The 17,539-nt window shown below is 37.0% G+C and overlaps 1 protein-coding gene across 2 annotated transcripts in view; it reads left to right on the forward strand.

The window, feature by feature from the left end:
* Positions 1 to 17,539, forward strand: part of plxdc2b (plexin domain containing 2b) — a 95,450-nt gene that overhangs the window by 34,872 nt on the left and 43,039 nt on the right. For both annotated transcript variants that reach the window (XM_032551153.1, XM_032551154.1), the window contains 3 exons: positions 1,782 to 2,005; positions 12,039 to 12,185; positions 15,752 to 15,821. In XM_032551153.1, coding sequence (XP_032407044.1) covers positions 1,782 to 2,005; positions 12,039 to 12,185; positions 15,752 to 15,821 — 441 coding nt within the window. The remainder of the gene's footprint in view (positions 1 to 1,781; positions 2,006 to 12,038; positions 12,186 to 15,751; positions 15,822 to 17,539) is intronic.

Consider the following 17,539-nt stretch of genomic DNA (forward strand, 5'->3'; position numbering starts at 1 on the left):
CTTACAACTTTTTTCTGATATAAATATGTTTACTAGTGGTAATAGAAGCCAATAAATTTTTGATAAATCACTGTAATTTTGTATGTCACCGGAGTTATTAAATTCAGTGTATAAGTCCATTTCTGCACGAAGAGTAGCGGCTCAATTTCAGAACCTTATAATTATATTCTCTAAAATCTTTGTATGCATGTTGTGACACACAGTACTCCCAGCCATGTTTCATACTCAGGAGTCTGCCCTGGTAAATTCCTCCAGATCAACACCCTCTTCCACAAGCAAATTTATCTTGCTGCTTTTTTGCTTTGCCAGTGAATCTGTCAGCCTCCACTTTGGGTGAATTAGCATCTTAAGCCTCTCCACTTACTCCCACTCCTCCCCCTTTTGGAGAACCACTGATCCGGGGGGCCCAACAGGAGGAGGAGGACAGCTCCGAGATCTGACCATGAGCGTGAGAGAAAAGAGACAAGGGGAAGGAGTAGAAAATATGCTCTCCTGGTTAAACCCTGTGACCTCTGTCTCGTAAAATAGAGCATAGATCAGTGACAGCTGAGAAATCAGCGTTTCTCTCTGTCCTCAAGCCAAAACTATTTGCATAAAGTACCAACAGCATGCCAGCACTTTGTAAACTAATCTTTAAATGAGCGCTATGAAAATAAAGTTTATTACTAATTGTATCAAACCGCTTAATCCTATTAGGGTCATGTGAGGCACAATCCTGTCTAGGCATGCTGAGTATTTGAAAATTAAGGGAAACAAACTGGAATTATTTCTGGAATTGGTTATATGTAGATTATTTTAGCTGCTCACCTGACTTATAAAACAAAACTGAAACGTAATTTAACTTTCTAAAATTTTTTATTGTTTTTGATTTTTTACATTAAGTTCTTGCTTGGACAATCCATATGGTGGGTCTGGTTCCCACATAGTGTCATATGACAAGTTGCTTTACAACAGAGTAAAATGAAATATTCCCAATATTGCACAGACCGAGATCTAATGGAGGAAGACGTTTAAATATTTCAAAAGAGCTGATTTGTTTTTATTGTATTTCATACCCGGCAATTACTTTTCAGAAAACCAAGAAAATGGTCATTTGTTTACACATGACAGAGCAATAACGATAAGAGATAAAATATCTTTACAGAAACACTTGAGTTCAACGTGAGGTGAGGTCTCAACATGACTAATATTAATAATAATTGAGTTTTTAGGATCTAATCATCTTGCAGACGGTGCACTTTTTTTAAACTGAAGAGAATGAAAATGAAGTGTTGTGCTGAATGGCAACACTGATGAATCTGAATCTGTAATACCTACAATGGTAATAGATGAGAAAAGTATCGCAATTATAATACCAAGAATGAACTATATTCTCTAACTTTAAGCTTAAGAGCAACTTTGCAAGACAGGATTATCAGAAATTCAAATTCTGTTGTTTTAAAAATAAAACAAATGATATCATTATTTAGCATTTTTTTATTATTAATCCTAAAGTATAGATTTTTCTTAGTCCTTTTCTTGTCCTGCTAACAATTTATCGACAGCATTGTTGTCACTGCTGTATACTTCTCATGTGTATGTGCATCTATATATATTCACCTGCCTCTATGCATTTAACTGGCTAAATATTTTAACTCCAGAGGTAATGTCTGCCTTAGTGCATCATTTGGATTGTAGTGTATTTGTAGTGACAGTTTAAATTGATCAAATACAATTCACTACCTTAAAGTGGTTTACCTCTATAAAGGTGATGTTTTATGTTTTCTTGCATGTTCCCTTAGGGGTCTCTTATTCGTATGTGTTGGAGCGAGATGGAGATGAGGGCGCAGCGGTGGATGTAAGGCTGTACAGTCATCGATGGAGGAGGTGGCTTCCCCCAAAACCTCGTAACATGGACAGCAACAGAGCTAGCCAGGAGCAGGAACAGGAGCCAGAGCCGGAGGAGCTCGAAGGGTTCCCTGGCCTGCTGTCCGCAGAGGACACAGACAACAGCTCCCAGATTGAGGTAAGTCTGGGAAAAATGAACACAGTCACTTGGTGTTAAAAGCAGTGAGTAAAAGAAATCTTTTGCTCACTTAAACCTGAGTATTCATTCATAAAACCTTAACTTCAGTGTGCATTGGGTTCAATTATTTGGTGAATTGTCTGCATCACTTTTAGCAGCTAGGCCTGGTCACTTTGTTACTGTCAAAACAATGTTTGGTCTTGCTAATTTTGTTTTAAGATGTGGTTACCACTCCTCTCAGGAAAGTTTAATCTAAATTAGGTTCCCATTTAAATGGTGCTTAAAATTATTGTTTGGTCTCATTCACTGATCAAACCTCTTAAATAGCTAAGTAATAAAAATATATACGGGGAGGCTTAAAGGTTTAATGTTTCAAATAAAATGAAGCTCAGTCTTAAGGTGTTCATGTGTGGGAGTGGAGCTCCTTAAATCTGACCTCAGATGAATGGAGCAGGAAATTAACCCGGATTCCTATGAGAACACATTGGTCAACCTGCAGGAGATTAATAGCCATGCTTGACCTGCGTTAGAGTCTGGGGGAATGAAAGGCATCAGCCTGTCCCCTGTTGTGGCGTCTTGTCTGGTTCTCTGCACCGGGGAGTTCAGCCATAATGACGGCGGCCGCCCGGGCTCAGACAGCTCGTTAAGTTTTCCTGCAGCTTCTAATCATCTCAGGTTCACAGGCGCATGTCTCCCAGCGAAGATGGAGGAAGCTTTGATCGTCAGCTGTAAACATTCACGCACACACTTGTGTACATGGGCCATTTTGAGCTTAACACACTCAAAATGAAATATTCTGCTGAGCAGGGCCAAATGGCTTCAGATATATAAATTTGGCACATGTACATATGCCAAATGTACATGTTACATGTTTATTGGTGTTGCTCCCACACTTTTGAGATCTGTACGTGACCCTGTACTTTACCTGCAGTGCTGGTTTGTTTGTAATTTATTAAGTTCTTATCCCATCTAGGTCTTCTTGCAGAGGGGGTTGTTGAGAATTTATCTTTTATACACTTCTGTAAAATTAAACCTATGCATATTTTATTAGCAGTATTCCAAGCCTTAAGCTTTTCTGAATGGCATATGAACATTGACAACATATACGTTACTGCTGAAGGAGCTTTTATTATTGCTATTGAAAACTAATATTATAAAGATCCTAAACACCACCAATATTGAGAGGAAATGAACCCAATCATCATAGTTATCTTCTTAAATTGTTACCAATTAAAAATTTCAACACCATATTTTCCGGACTGTAAGTAACTCTATTTCCATAGATTTGCTAGTCCTATGACTTATAGTCAGGTGTGACATACTGTATATATAGTTTTTTTTCTCTTTTCTCTTTTTTTCCCAACTCTTTTTTTCTGACATTTTACATATTTAGAATGACGAAAGATAGATAGATACTCTGAAGTGACGTATAGTCTAGAAATATGGGAAATGGATTATAGTTAGAGTGCACACTAACATCTGTGATTTGACCTTTCATCCATTATTTATTTCTAACAAGGCCCTCTCTGTTACTTTAGGTCTGGTTAAATTGACCTCTTTCTGAACATGGTGTCCCAAAACATTCAAGATATGAGTACTTAAAACTGTTCTGTTCTGCCAGCATAAACTATTTGTTTAGTTACATATCAGACAGTCCTCTAAATCTTAATGTGTTTGTTTAGTCAGGGATGCTTTTAAAGTAATCATAATAAAATCATGATTAGTTCTAACCTTCAAGAGTGACTTACTGTATGTGTTAAACATAATCACTTATTGACTTACTTTGATGTTATGTTTTATTCTTACCCAATTATGCTTCAGAGTGATCCAAAATCAGAAACTTTCCAACATTTTGGGCTACATAAGTTAGCCTTTAACCACAGAATAACCTTGAAGCCATTCAAGCAGTTGTTGTGCTTAAAGTCCCTCTTCAGCTGTGCTGAGAAAAAAAAAGGATATTGAGAAAAGTAAGTTGAGATAACTTGACCTGAACACTAAAAGCTGACAAGATGTGGATCTCAATGTAAGGTATTCTCATTATTTTGATGTATCTGTGTTATAGTTTGAGAATCTGATGGACTAAAGGTGTTCCTTCTTAAAATTCCAAATTATGTTTTCTTTCACTTCCAGACTTTTAACCTTTAGCCCATCAGGGCATTCTGATGGACTGCAGCTGCATTCCTACTTATGTTGCTAAATCTCTTAACTTGAGCTCCAGAGAAAGACCAGAAACCTTAATAAAGTTAAATCTGATGAGTTTCGATGATATTTTGAATGTTCTATCCCGGTAATACATGTTTTTGAAGTAGCATGAGCTATATTCAGTTATTCATTAAAAAGTAAACTTTAGTATCCCAAACAGTATTTCATGTAACTAATATAATTATTTTGATTAATAAGATTATATTAATGCAATTATATATGTGTATATACTATACATAACAAAAGTATACAATAAGTACATATGATTAGAAGTCTTCCATCTAATAATTTTTTTTTGCTAAATGAACAAATGTGGCATAACCTACGGAGCCCCCTAGGGGACATGGGGATTTTTTTTTCTTTTGCGTTCCCTCGCAATACTTTTGCGTTACCTCGCAATACTTTTGCGTTACCTCGCAATACTTTTGCGTTCCCTCGCAATACTTTTGCGTTACCTCGCAATACTTTTGCGTTACCTCGCAATACTTTTGCGTTCCCTCGCAATACTTTTGCGTTACCTCGCAATACTTTTGCGTTACCTCGCAATACTTTTGCGTTCCCTCGCAAAACTTTTGCGTTCCCTCGCAATACTTTTGCGTTACCTCGCAAAACTTTTGCGTTCCCTCGCAAAACTTTTGCGTTACCTCGCAATACTGTACTGGTCAGTTATGCAGCATAATTGAACATTGCAAGCCTTTCTTACGGTGGGCGCCGTACTTTATGCTTTAATATAAGGTTATGTGAGGTATTTCCATGAATGTTAGTATCTTTTTGTGAAATATCTGAAGTTTTATATCTTTCTTTAGGATAGAAAGGCGCCACAAACCTACGATATAAACAGAAACTTTCCGTAAGTAGGAAAGAAATAAAAAAACATCCTAATTTGGACTATTTCTGAGTTATTATCGCGGGTAATAAATCATCTGACAGTTTTGATTGTGTCTCTGTTGTGTTCGTAATCTGAATGGTTTAAAGAGCTGCTTTCAGTGCAGCTCCATCTTAGCCTTAACAGACATAAACATGCAGGAAAAAATCGATTTTCAATCAGTGTTTTGCACCAAACAGTTAATAATAATAAACAAGTTTTCACTGAGACTCTGTAAGAGCCATATGAATGAAATGAGTAATTATTGATATGACAGGAGCACGCGGCTTTGACACTTAGTGTGTCGACGTGGGAGTGACGTCACCAGGTATGAATGGGAAGGATACTGGCTTTGTGTGTATTAGGAAGCGGGTGAGCGGGGCGGTCAGTCCTGGCAAAGTTTGGAGCATGATCATCAAAATGGAATAAATCGATAATTGTGACAGAACAAAGAAAAGGTTTGGAGTTGATTGATACACAGACAGATGAGATTCCCCGAGTTAACCCAGTGCGGCCCTTTACCATCATTACTTTGTTGTGTTTTTAATAATAAAAACTTGTTAATAATAAAAACTGTTTGGTGCAAAAAACAAATTGAAAATCGATTTTTTCCTGCATGTTTATGTCTGTTAAGGCTAAGATGGAGCGGCACTGAAAGCAGCTCTTTAAACCATTCAGAATACGAACACAACAGAGACACAATCAAAACTGTCAGATGATTTATTACCCGCGATAATAACTCAGAAATAGCCCAAATTAGGATGTATTTTTATTTCTTTCCTACTTACGGAAAGTTTCTGTTTATATCGTAGGTTTGTGGCGCCTTTCTATCCTAAAGAAAGATATAAAACTTCAGATATTTCACAAAAAGATTCTAACATTCATGGAAAAACCTCACATAACCTTATATTAAAGCATAAAGTACGGCACCCTCCGTAAGAAAGGCTTACAGTGTTCAATTATGCTGCATAACTGACCAGTACAGTATTGCGAGGGAACGCAAAAGTTTTGCGAGGTAACGCAAAAGGTTTTGCGAGAGAACGCAAAAGTTTTGCGAGGGAACGCAAAAGTTTTGCGTGGTAACGCAAAAGAAAAAAAAATCCCCATGTCCCCTAGAGGGCTCCGTAATAACCAGACCAAATGTGGCCTTGGTCACGTAAATATCTCAACTTCTTTCATTTTTTTTCTTGTCCAAATTTGTCATAAATGTTTCTCTGGAGATTGTTATTTTGATCACATCTAAGAAACTAAAGTAACATCAGTTAGTTGTGCCAAAATCCAAAGTAACATTCCAGCGTTAAAATCATTGCTGTGTTAAACTACTTCCTTTTTTAGTCTGTTTTGCCTTGCTGACAAATCAAACCAAAAAACAACTCAAAATATTTGTTTTTCACTTCAATAAATGAAGCCTTGAAGTCTTTGCTTTCACCTTAGTCTGTTTCAGTTTACTGGTTCACATCTTTCGTTGCGAACAATGCCTCATTTTGTTTCACCTTGACTTGAAAGTTCGAATGAGGCTTTAATTGTAGACAGTCTGACACCCTGAATGGGTTTTACTTACTGGAGGAGCTCTCCGGATCGTTAATCCAGATTAAAGACCTCCTTTGCTGACTTGGTCTTTAGGTTGCTGTGAGAAATTGTGTAAAAAAAAACAAAAAAAACTGTGGGAACGAGTCAATATGGCCACTGACCATTAGCCAGGTCTTATTTATTTAGTGCAGAGATGTTTTTCATGTTGTCACTAATGGATTTTTTTAAACTATTGTGGTAGTATTTTTTTCTAGATTCATGGTCCGGTTTTTATTTTTACCTCATAATTTAAACTCCTAAAATGTTGTGTTTAATCAGGGCTTACAATTTTGGAAACATTCCTGGAGCTCATATATACAGTATATATACAGTATATGTATTTTTATAAGCAATCCCCAGGCAAGTGGGACAGTATTTCCATTCAACTCTTGAAAGCAAAAACGTCCCTCTATATTATCACTAAATATACATCTTAACAACATGAACCAGCCTGAAACAAGTTTACACCTGCAACATCCACTTTGATGTGTGTTGCTATAGGCAACCTGGTAGCTTTTAGGTACGGTGTCTTCACCATACCTAAAATGAAAGCATTTTTGTTGTGTTGTAGAAGTTAAGGCTACGAGGCATCATCATAGAGTTCATGATTTCATGAAAAAAATTATTACTTAATTGGTATGGAAAAAAAGGTGCACAAGCAGACCATGGAGACAATATAGGGCAAATTAGGAAATAAATAAAAGAAGCAAAAGTCCAAAACACTTGGGGATTATAAGAATTTTTGTTTCCAGCTCAGTGGTCACTGCTGAAAAAAGATTTCCAGTTCGTTTATCATGGCATCTCTCTATTTTTATTACAGATGTTTGTATTTGTAGGTTTCTATGAATGTTGTAAAAAGTTTTTACAGGTGTGAGCTTGGAAGATGTTTTCTGTTAGATTAGCTCACACACATTAGGTTGACAGTAGTCATCAGAAAATGTAAGCCTCATTTATTTTTAATGACAACACTTGTTTCAGCTTAGCTGAATCTCACACATTCACAGATCTTTGACATAAATATTCAGAAAGACAGAACACGGCCCCCTTTGTTTCCAAGCTATGTAGTCTGACTTTAAGTGTGACATATTTTTTAGCTGCAAAATAGTGTCTTACATGTGTAAAATGTACTTCCACTTGTCTGATTGGGCTGCAAAATGACCTAAAGATCTGGAATACCAAGCAGACATAAACATGAAATCCCTGACCTCAAGCCAGTTCTATATTTCTTAGTGTGGTAAATCTTTCCCAGTAGACGCACACTCTGCACTCAATTCAAACATCCAGGAGCAGCTTGGAAAGATGTACAGCAAAATGACAACTTACAGTGTAGAAAACAGATGAAAAATTACAGAATGCAGCTAAAAGAATCTCAGTGTCAGTCACTGATTGAAGCTGTCACCATTTCAAGTCCTATCTCCTCCAGGAATAAAACAAACACACAGGAAACATGTGGCAGGCTCTGTGATGACAGATTACACAGACAACAGCCGCCTTCAAACTCATACTACAGCGCTTGGATGAAACCAAGAGAGACAAATAAAGTCTCAGAAAATTTATAGAAATTGATTTGCATATTTACTGTCTTGTCCATGTTTTCACATTTATCCTGAAACTGAGCCACGGCTACTCTTGGTAATTAAGGTTTTACAGTGAAAGTGTGTTCTGCTGATTGGCATGCCTGTTTAACATGCTTCAAATCAGTGCAGTAAGATTGAGGTTTGTGCGTGTGTTTCTAAGTAGTGAAAATGGTTGGACAAGTGACGCTGTTACTCTTTCAAAATCTATTTGCTTACTGATACGCAGTGGATGGTATAGACGGGTAAAAAAAAAATTGTGAAAACTGATTTTGATACCCTCTCATGCAACTGCTGCAGGTTGGAAATGCTCTTCAAGTGAACCCGAATCTGTTCAAAAATTCATCCTCTGCTTTCACTTGAGATCATGAGCTTATGAATGTGGTGTGTAGCCCATTTTGTACAGTCATGAGGAGAACACCTAAATTATACATTACATTAGTGTGTTGGATTCGGATCATGCTGCTTTTTGAACTAGGGGAACAGTGAACATGATTTTATTTATTCAACTGAATCCTCTTGGCAGATTTGGGGTAACATTTTGAGTGTCCCACTTTCTTATGGGACATTTAATTTGCAATTAGTGTGAAATTAGTTGCAAAAATGTTTTTAGAAGTAAATGTTGATCAGTGTAATACGATATGTTGGTGTTTTGACACGTCAGGAAACGATAACATTATTTCTCCATTAAAATGCAGGGAAACAAACATGAATTATGCAACAACGAAAATGCTTTTGCAAATGCAGTACTGTGCAGTAATGCCTCCAAACACTGTCTGCATAATTTTCTTAATGTACTAAACTGCCAAAAGTGCTTGGTCAGCGATAGTCCAGAGGTCTTCTAGGTACAGACTGATGAACTTTATGCAGCCTTCAGATTTAAGAAGCCCTTTAAACATGTTTCACTCTCTCCACCCCAAATATAATCTTAAAGCATAAGGCTTCATTCAAGGTCTCTTTGCTATTGGAAAGCCATCCAGAAGTGGAAATATGTTGGCATAATATTCACTTCTCTGAATAATTCAGTATTGATGTAATGGGCACCTGAGGTAAAAGCCACAAACACAAATGAATGGAAGTCTTCAGTGAATTTTCTTTTTCTTTCCGTCAAAGTTGCTAGTACAGTTTTTGTGTTGGTGAAGGTCAGATAAACTCCTGTGGTGTTCTGATAGGCTCCAAGTCTCCCTTTGAGCTTTTCTGTTCAGAAAGTTTACATTTTGCTGATTTGGCCCATTTAATTTTAGGATGTAGTGATCACGAACACCTCCAAAATGATGTTTTTAGACATTTTTCATCATTTTTTCCAAGTAATTTCATTGTGAATCTGATTTTATAACTTCTCCAGATAGGGGCATATTGTATTGTATATACTGTATGTATTTTTAATTCCTTATGGTGATTTCACACCAAACGCATTTTGAGAGTCAGTCATGTCTGGACTACATTCAGAGTCTTTGTGCAGGTGCGTCAAGGGTCGTTGCTGCGCATATCGAGCGTCTAGCCAGGGCGATTTGTACCGTTTAGAGTGTTTTGAGTGCTTGAAGTGTTGACCACGTTCAATGCATCCAGCGCTCCATATAGACTTTAAATGTAAACCTGATGCTCAAAACCCGTTTGGTGTGAATGCACCAAAAGTGCACACACATCGCACTTGAAGCGTCAGACGCATTTGGTGTGAACCCATAATTAGATCAAAACATGACCTAAAAAGGGCCTTCGGTATTCACTTACCTTGTCTGTTTTGATATAAACATTTGATTGACCTAAAAGATTTAAATGTGACATAAAAGCAAAAACAGAAGGAATCTATTTCTGGACGATTGGTCTTTAGAGCACTGTAGGCCTGCATTTGCTAATTTTTAAACACTTTTGGTTTAGTCTTCCAGATGTAATGTGTTGAATAAGACTACCAGGTGGGGCTCCCATTTTGGTGACTTGATTTATCTACTAAAATAGTTATGAATACAGGTTTTTGACAATGTCAGATAAATCAAAATCATCATGTTCAGTTTAAAATGTGCTTTGTCAATTCTGAAACATGATTCCTTTTTATCTAATATTCATTTATGAATGTTGAGGTTAGTTATTAGATTATATCTCCAAGACAAAAAAAGTATTACTTCTTAAGGCAAACCAAACTAAAAAGAGAAATATTGCGCTTTAACTCTCTTGGTGTCTTGGCATTTTGACAATCAAAGTGAAATAACTCTTAAAGTTACTGCCTGTATATCAAAGCAATCACAGAACTGAGTGAGCTTCCTTTATTCAGATCACAGCCAGGAGAAGCTTGCCCCTCTCTGTCTGCCGATCCAGCAGAACATTAACATTAACTATGTTTTAGATAAAAGACACAGCTGTTATGTATCATTACATCCAGAGGGAAAGAAAGATAACAAAATCATTCCTCCTAATTCAGCACAGGACACAATGAAAGCAGACAAATTCCTTCTACGCAGCTTGTAAAAGTCAGTAGATGTTTCTGTTATAAACAGCAGCCTTGACTTTGCAGACTGGTCCAGCGTTTTGAAGAGAATAAGAAGTTAATTGGCTTTGTGTACTTTGATTAGCCAACAATCAAAGTATATGCTGATTGGACTAAACTTTAGACAGAATGGACATGTTGTATGATGATGTAAATGTTTGTATTGTGTTTTCATAATTTGCACTTGAGTGAAATGTGTTATTCTGTGGGCCCCTCCTATTTAGTATCAACATGCTCAGGCTAGCTCAGCCTGAGCATGTTGACACTAACATGGCGAACAATAAGATTAGTTGCCATAACTACGCAGATGATACACAGCTCTTCATTACAATGTCACCACTTGACCATGAACCCATACTGAGAAGATGCATTGAACAAATCAATGCCTTAACTTTCTCCATCTGAACAGAAACAAAACTTAAGTTATTATCTTTCAGAGACTCAAAGACAATTACAAAGTCGTCCTTCTGTCACATGAAAAACATTTCTAGGATTAAAGGATGGATCAAGATCAAGATCTAGAGAAATTCCTCCATGCGTTTATCTTTAGTTGAATTGATTACTGTAACACAGGTCTGCCTAAAAAGTTAGACCTCTGCAACTGATTCTAAATGCTGCTGCTTGAGTTCTCACTAAAACCAGGAAGATGGGACACATCGACACAGTTCTAAAGCCCTTACTCTGGCTTACTATAGCTCAAACTTTAAAATACTTTATTCATAAATAACTGAATGATTTAGCACCAAAATACATCAATTGTCTGTTGTTGTTGCATCAACCATCCAGACCACTCATATCTCAGGTCTGCTCTGCATCCCCTGAACCAGAACCATATATGCAGAAGAAGCATTCAGCTTCTGTGTGGCACTAATCTTGAACAAACTTCCAGAAAACTGCAAAACAGCTAAAACACAGAGTTTCTAAAATCAAGTCTAAATACCCACCGAAGAGAGCTACATTTAGTTAATAGTATCTGGAAAATAGATTGATTCTGGTTTGTACAACAACTTTTTATTACTCCTCTTTTGGGCCACTGGAACATAATGTGTCTGTGCCATGTAATTTTGTTCAATTTTGTCACGTAAAGCACTTTAAACTGCCTTGATGAAGAAATATGCTTTACAAATTAACTTGACTTATTAACAAAAAATAAAATGACAAGATGTTCCTCCATAATTATGCACTACTTTGTGTTAGTCTCTTATAAAGTCCTATTAAAATACATTCAGGTTTGTTGTTGCAACACGGCAAAATGTATGAACTTTAGCAAAACACTACATTTTCCTTTCTTACTCTTACATAAACTAAAAGCCCAAACCGTTTGTTCTGTCATTCTTTTAGGAGGACATGGATCACAACTACTACACATCAAAAACATACGGTCCGTCAGATCCTATGAGCAAAGACTTGTGGGTAAATATTGACCAGATGGAGAAGGACAAAGTGAAGATCCATGGGATTCTGTCTAACACACACAGACAGGCAGCGGTAAGTCAACAACAGCAGAACTGGAGATTTAGTGGATGCTAAATGTAGGATTGAAGCACTCAGTCATTGTCTTGCTAAAATTATTGCATAAAATATTTCCCCAGATATTTTGAATTAACAAAGAAGCATCCTAAATCAGCTTGGACTACTTCAGGCCCTGATCTACTGTATGTGACATCTATGATAATAAATAAAACCTAGTGAACAGTTTCCTTTCTTGCAAATGTCTTCATATCCCCTAGGCTTTTTCCACATTGCAGCAGACTATAACTGCAAACTTTAAAAAGTTCTTTTGGGATTTCATGTGGTAAACCTGCATAAAGCAGTACATACTGTATTTGTCAAGTGGAAGAAAACGAGTTTTCAAAAAACATTTTTTTACAAGAATAAATGTGAAAATGGTGGCATGCATTTGGTTTAGCCACCTTTACCGTGATACCCCAAAAATAAAATACAGTTCAACCACCTACAATTGCAGGAAAATAAAAATCTGTGCCATATTTCACCTACTTCATTTCTATGCACTACTTTGTGTTGGTGTATCACATAAAACCCTTGTATAATAAACTGATATTTGTAGTTGTAAAAAGGTAAGGTGTGGAAAGATCAAAGGCGTGTGAAGTCTTTTTAAAATGGCCTGTAAATTGAGAGCCTTTGACTTAGTATGCTGCATGTACATTGCCTTTAAAGCTTGGCAACTGACAGTTTATATCAATTCAAGTCTAGAATATTTTAATGGAAAATTTTAATGGGTTTAAATGCCATGGAGGTCCCTTGGGTTAAAAATCTATATTTTAATGGAAACCCATCCCAGGTGGTACACTGCTGTAAGTTAAAGGCAAAGTCAAAGGCAGTATGCTCAAGTTCAAAAGTTTGGCATTAACATCAAAATAAATAAACTAAAAAAAAAAACCCCTCAAAGTCACATATTATAAGATCGAAATAAGAGTTGCAGTTGCACTTTTCATTTACAGAAGAGCTTTAAAATTCTTCCACTGACACCAAAGCATCAAGCTTCACTGTACTCTTGATATTATTTTGACTACAGGGCAAAATAAAAGCACACAGGTCCAGCAAAGTCAAAAAAAATTCTGGGTTCTCCAAAGAGAAACTGGAGGTCCACAAATTCTAGCAAGTCATTTAATTAAGGTTTAGAAGTACTCAAACAAAACGCCGTTTATTAGCCTAATTCAATGAGACTTTCTGCTTTGGGCTGAATCCATCAATACCGTTCAAGTTCAGGCTAAACTTAGTTTACCGGATACAAGTGGCTTAGACATGACTTTTTCCGAGTTTTATTATGAATACATTGATTTCATTTATTCTTAAAAATGAAAGTAGAGATATTAATTATTATTTTCTTATGAATTACTTTCTTATGGACCGTTTGACAGCCTTACAGGGCAGATTATTACATATTTTCTAAATTGATGCACCACTATTCTGCAAGTTTCAGCTGCCTATTCAGCTGCTTTCTGTTCTTTTTTTACTCCTTTTTTTCAGATTGCTTGATTGGATACCAATATTGTCGACTACAAGCCTGAACACAGTTTAAAATACAGAGCTGCAAAAATTTTGATTATACATATAATGTAATCTCATCACTTCTGCCTAATGGTTGACTTTGTGCTGTTGATGCATTGCAACAACAGGCACCACCAGACACTAAATAAATATAACTTATTTCTTAACAAGCGCCACCTAGTGTTCACATAGGGTTGCACCAGATGAGTTTTTTTTTTTCATTTTTTAACCAAGCTCTTCTTTCTTCGAGAAGAATTTCATTGTGTTAACCTCTTAGGAGTCAGTCTAACAAATATAACACTCCAACACAAATGAAACAGTTGTTTTATTTACCCAAAGGGTCCACAATTGTCATCTTTCTGTCATAATATATTAAAGATAAGATGAGTTAAAGATTAAAAATCCAAGGTTTCTACATGCAGTTTAACGTCTTTTCTGCAGCTATATTTAAAGTCCCCACTCCTTCCAGGTCGGTGCAGGCAGGTGACCCATGTGAGCTGCATACTGATACAGTCATAAGGCAGCAGCCACCGACCAGAGAAGCAGAACAGCATGGCAGCAGAGAGAAAGGAAGTAACCTGATAGAACAATAGGTGCTGAGGAGTCAGAATAGAGTCCCACATTGTGCATTTTGCTCCTCTGCCTTCAATTTTTTTTTTTTTTCCAGAGATGAGGTATTCCTGCTGAAAGAAGATATTTAAATGATTTAGGATTATTCTCTAAATTTGACTTAGTCTGACAAATCAGTAAAAGGATGTCCTGAATCAACAAACAGTCAAATAGGACACTTGGCACTTTTAGCTGATTCATTGAGAACGGAAAACCATCTGTGCTGGAATTATCTGTGGTCTCGTGACAGAGGGCAAACGTTTGTCAAATAGTTCATTGTGATGGGCAGTTAAAGTCCTGAGAAACTGCTTAAAGCTCAGCAGAACATGCTCCTTTCCAGACCCGCTGGCTGCTGGCACACCGGCCCAGATGCAGAAAAAAAATTGGCTGATAAGGTCAGAAAACAAAACACAGCAACAGAGGTCAGCTCCATCAGAGCTTTGCTGAGAAGTTAAGCTGTGGAATTGGCTGCACAGCTAGTGAGATTCAGGGCGGTTTACCACAAGATTACTAATGCAGGGCTATGTATTCCAGTATTTATTGGAGCTGCCAATCTCCGTTCTCTCTTCTGGCAGTTACTGTGCCATATTCGGTGTACAGATGAATTGATGCATCCATAAACCATGGTATGTGAGTCCAATCCTGCCAAGAGTAGAGATGAAGTGGTGAATGACACAAATGCAAAACGCACTTAATGCACTTAAGCAAAACGTAATGTGAAATCTTTCTAATTTCCGCTGAGAATTCAAGACTTTTGAGAAAAATTATACTTTTTTGCTATATTGTAATGTTTATATTACAAAAGTTGAAGAACCTTATCAAAAGTGAGATTATTTTAATGATAAAAAGCTCAAAACAGGAATATACTGTACATACAGTACTATGTTCCTATATTATATGCATTAATATCTAAACTCTCACTAGTTTATTATTATTGAGTTGTTTGTTGTGAAGCCAGATTGTTCTGTTTCAGAAAGCATTACTCTAATTTGAATTTCACACTGCATACTTGAAGTTCACTTACTTCACTTGTATTTCAGGATTTATGTAAAAATAAAAAACTTAAAATACATTTAGTGAAACTTGCAGAAACAGTTTTTGAAAGACAAAAAAGTTTTTCTCCTTGAGTTCTGAAGGCCGTTCCGATCTGCTTTTTAATAAATACCCTGTTTTTTATTCCTTTAGGAACAAGAAAATCACATTTTATTGCCAAGATTTGTCCTTTTTTTGTACTCATGACAAATGTGTGGCAAAGATAATCATTTATATTCTTCATCTTTGCAGTTACAAACAAGACTCCTCTATATTTACTGTTCCCAGTTCCCCTCTGATCTTTATCCTCTGCTGGTTTTTAAGATAAAAGGAGTCTCTTCTTGGATTTTCTGTTCCCTTCATCTTCCTGACTCGAGCCATCTGTCTGTTTTTCCACTCAGAGAGTTAATCTGTCCTTCGATTTCCCGTTTTATGGACATCTCCTGCGTGAAATCACTGTAGCAACTGGTGGTAAGTTGGAATGTGCTCTCTGAATAGTACTTATGTCTGTAATTGTTGGACCGACTGTGTATGCTTGGCAAAGTTGAATGTACTGTTATTTTTTATTGCTATGGGATTTAGGAGAGAGCGGGGGCGCTTACAAAATTTATATGGAGATAAGAAGCAGATTTTTGCTATGCTACCTACCTGGTCGACTGCTCTGTGAAGTGTGGAACATAATATTTACATACACTCCAAAAAAAACATAATTAATTTTTCTCTCACTTAAAATCTTGTCCCATGTTTTTTTTTTTTTAAATAAAACTGAAGTATCTGACATATTTGGTGGAAAAAAGTTTAAATCCTGTAAACCTGAGAACACCGCCCCAAGTATGGAGGTGTCTGCATTATGTTGTGGAGGCGTTTTGCTGCGAGATTAACTGGTGCACTTACAATTCATTACAGTTCATTCATGATTAAATCAAGAAATAAGGACATTGTGCTGAATTATTGAAGTTACTTCACAAAGACATCAGCCAAGAAGTTAAATCTTGGACACATGAAGGTTTCCAAAAGGGAAGTCTATCAAATACAAACTACATGTCGGTAAGCTTCAGTTAAAAAATAAATATAATTGTCTCCCTCTCATTAACAAATAGAAATATTTTACAAAAGGGGAAAAACTTTAGTTTCGGATTCAATGCCAGACATTGAGAAAAAACATATGCAGTGTATGCGAATATCTGATTTCAATTATATATGTATCCCAAAATTTTTCCTTTGCGTGGACTAAATTAGAAGTGTCAGGGTTAAAGTGTCTCGTTTGGCACAAATCACACAACGGAACCACGAACAGCTGTCATCCAGCCAAGCGGTCGGCATGATGGGAGACTGTTTAAATTTCTCACCTCCATGTAATCGTCTGCTAGACTGAAAACAAACCGCTCCCGACAGTCAGCACCAGCTTCTCGCTACACCAGATTTAGCTGGATGAGAATCCAGACCCGTGGTTTTTGGGCTGGAAACACGAATCGCTCTGCCAAGTCGCACCCTGATAGACTCGGATACGTAGGTGGGGGTATCAGACGAGGAAAGTGACACGCGGTTGTGTTCACCGCTGTGTGCAATGCAATTTTCCACTTGAATCTTGACAGCAAGACCACAAATACCCCAGCCAGCTATTATCACATCAAAGAACAAAGCCCTGCTTTTACCCAACTACTCCAGAGATGCAGGGCTGCCTTTCGCTGCCTCTGAAATAATATAAAATTTATTTGTTGTGGTTATCGTTATTATCATCACAGTCTTGATTGTTATCTCCGAAAACTGCTTTTAGAGACGGTCTGTGAGGATGGGCACAGGACGTACTAGCAGGGAGGAGATAACAAGAATTTGCATTCCTCTAGACTGGGATGGAGAGGCGTCACCAAGCAGTTGTAGCAAGAGGAGGAGGAGGAGGTGGCAGCTATCTTTCTCTTACAGGCCTCAGGGGTTTTGTCTCTGAGACAGCCTTCTCTCATATCCCTTTATCAGTCAGCCCATCCTCTCACCACTTTGCCATCTTTTCTCCTTCATTCCTGTCAGCAGCTTCGCTTTTACTCAAGGCATAAGTTTTTTCCACTAGACTTTTACTTCTAAAAAGGATCATTATAATTCAACTTTCCAGCGTACTTATATTGTGCCCATTCACAAGAAATATAATCTCAAGACAAGACGCCCCAAGTCGTATCCAATTACGATTTAAATTC

The sequence above is a fragment of the Xiphophorus hellerii genome, chromosome 21, assembly GCF_003331165.1.
Source record: "Xiphophorus hellerii strain 12219 chromosome 21, Xiphophorus_hellerii-4.1, whole genome shotgun sequence".
Classification (NCBI taxonomy): domain Eukaryota; kingdom Metazoa; phylum Chordata; class Actinopteri; order Cyprinodontiformes; family Poeciliidae; genus Xiphophorus; species Xiphophorus hellerii.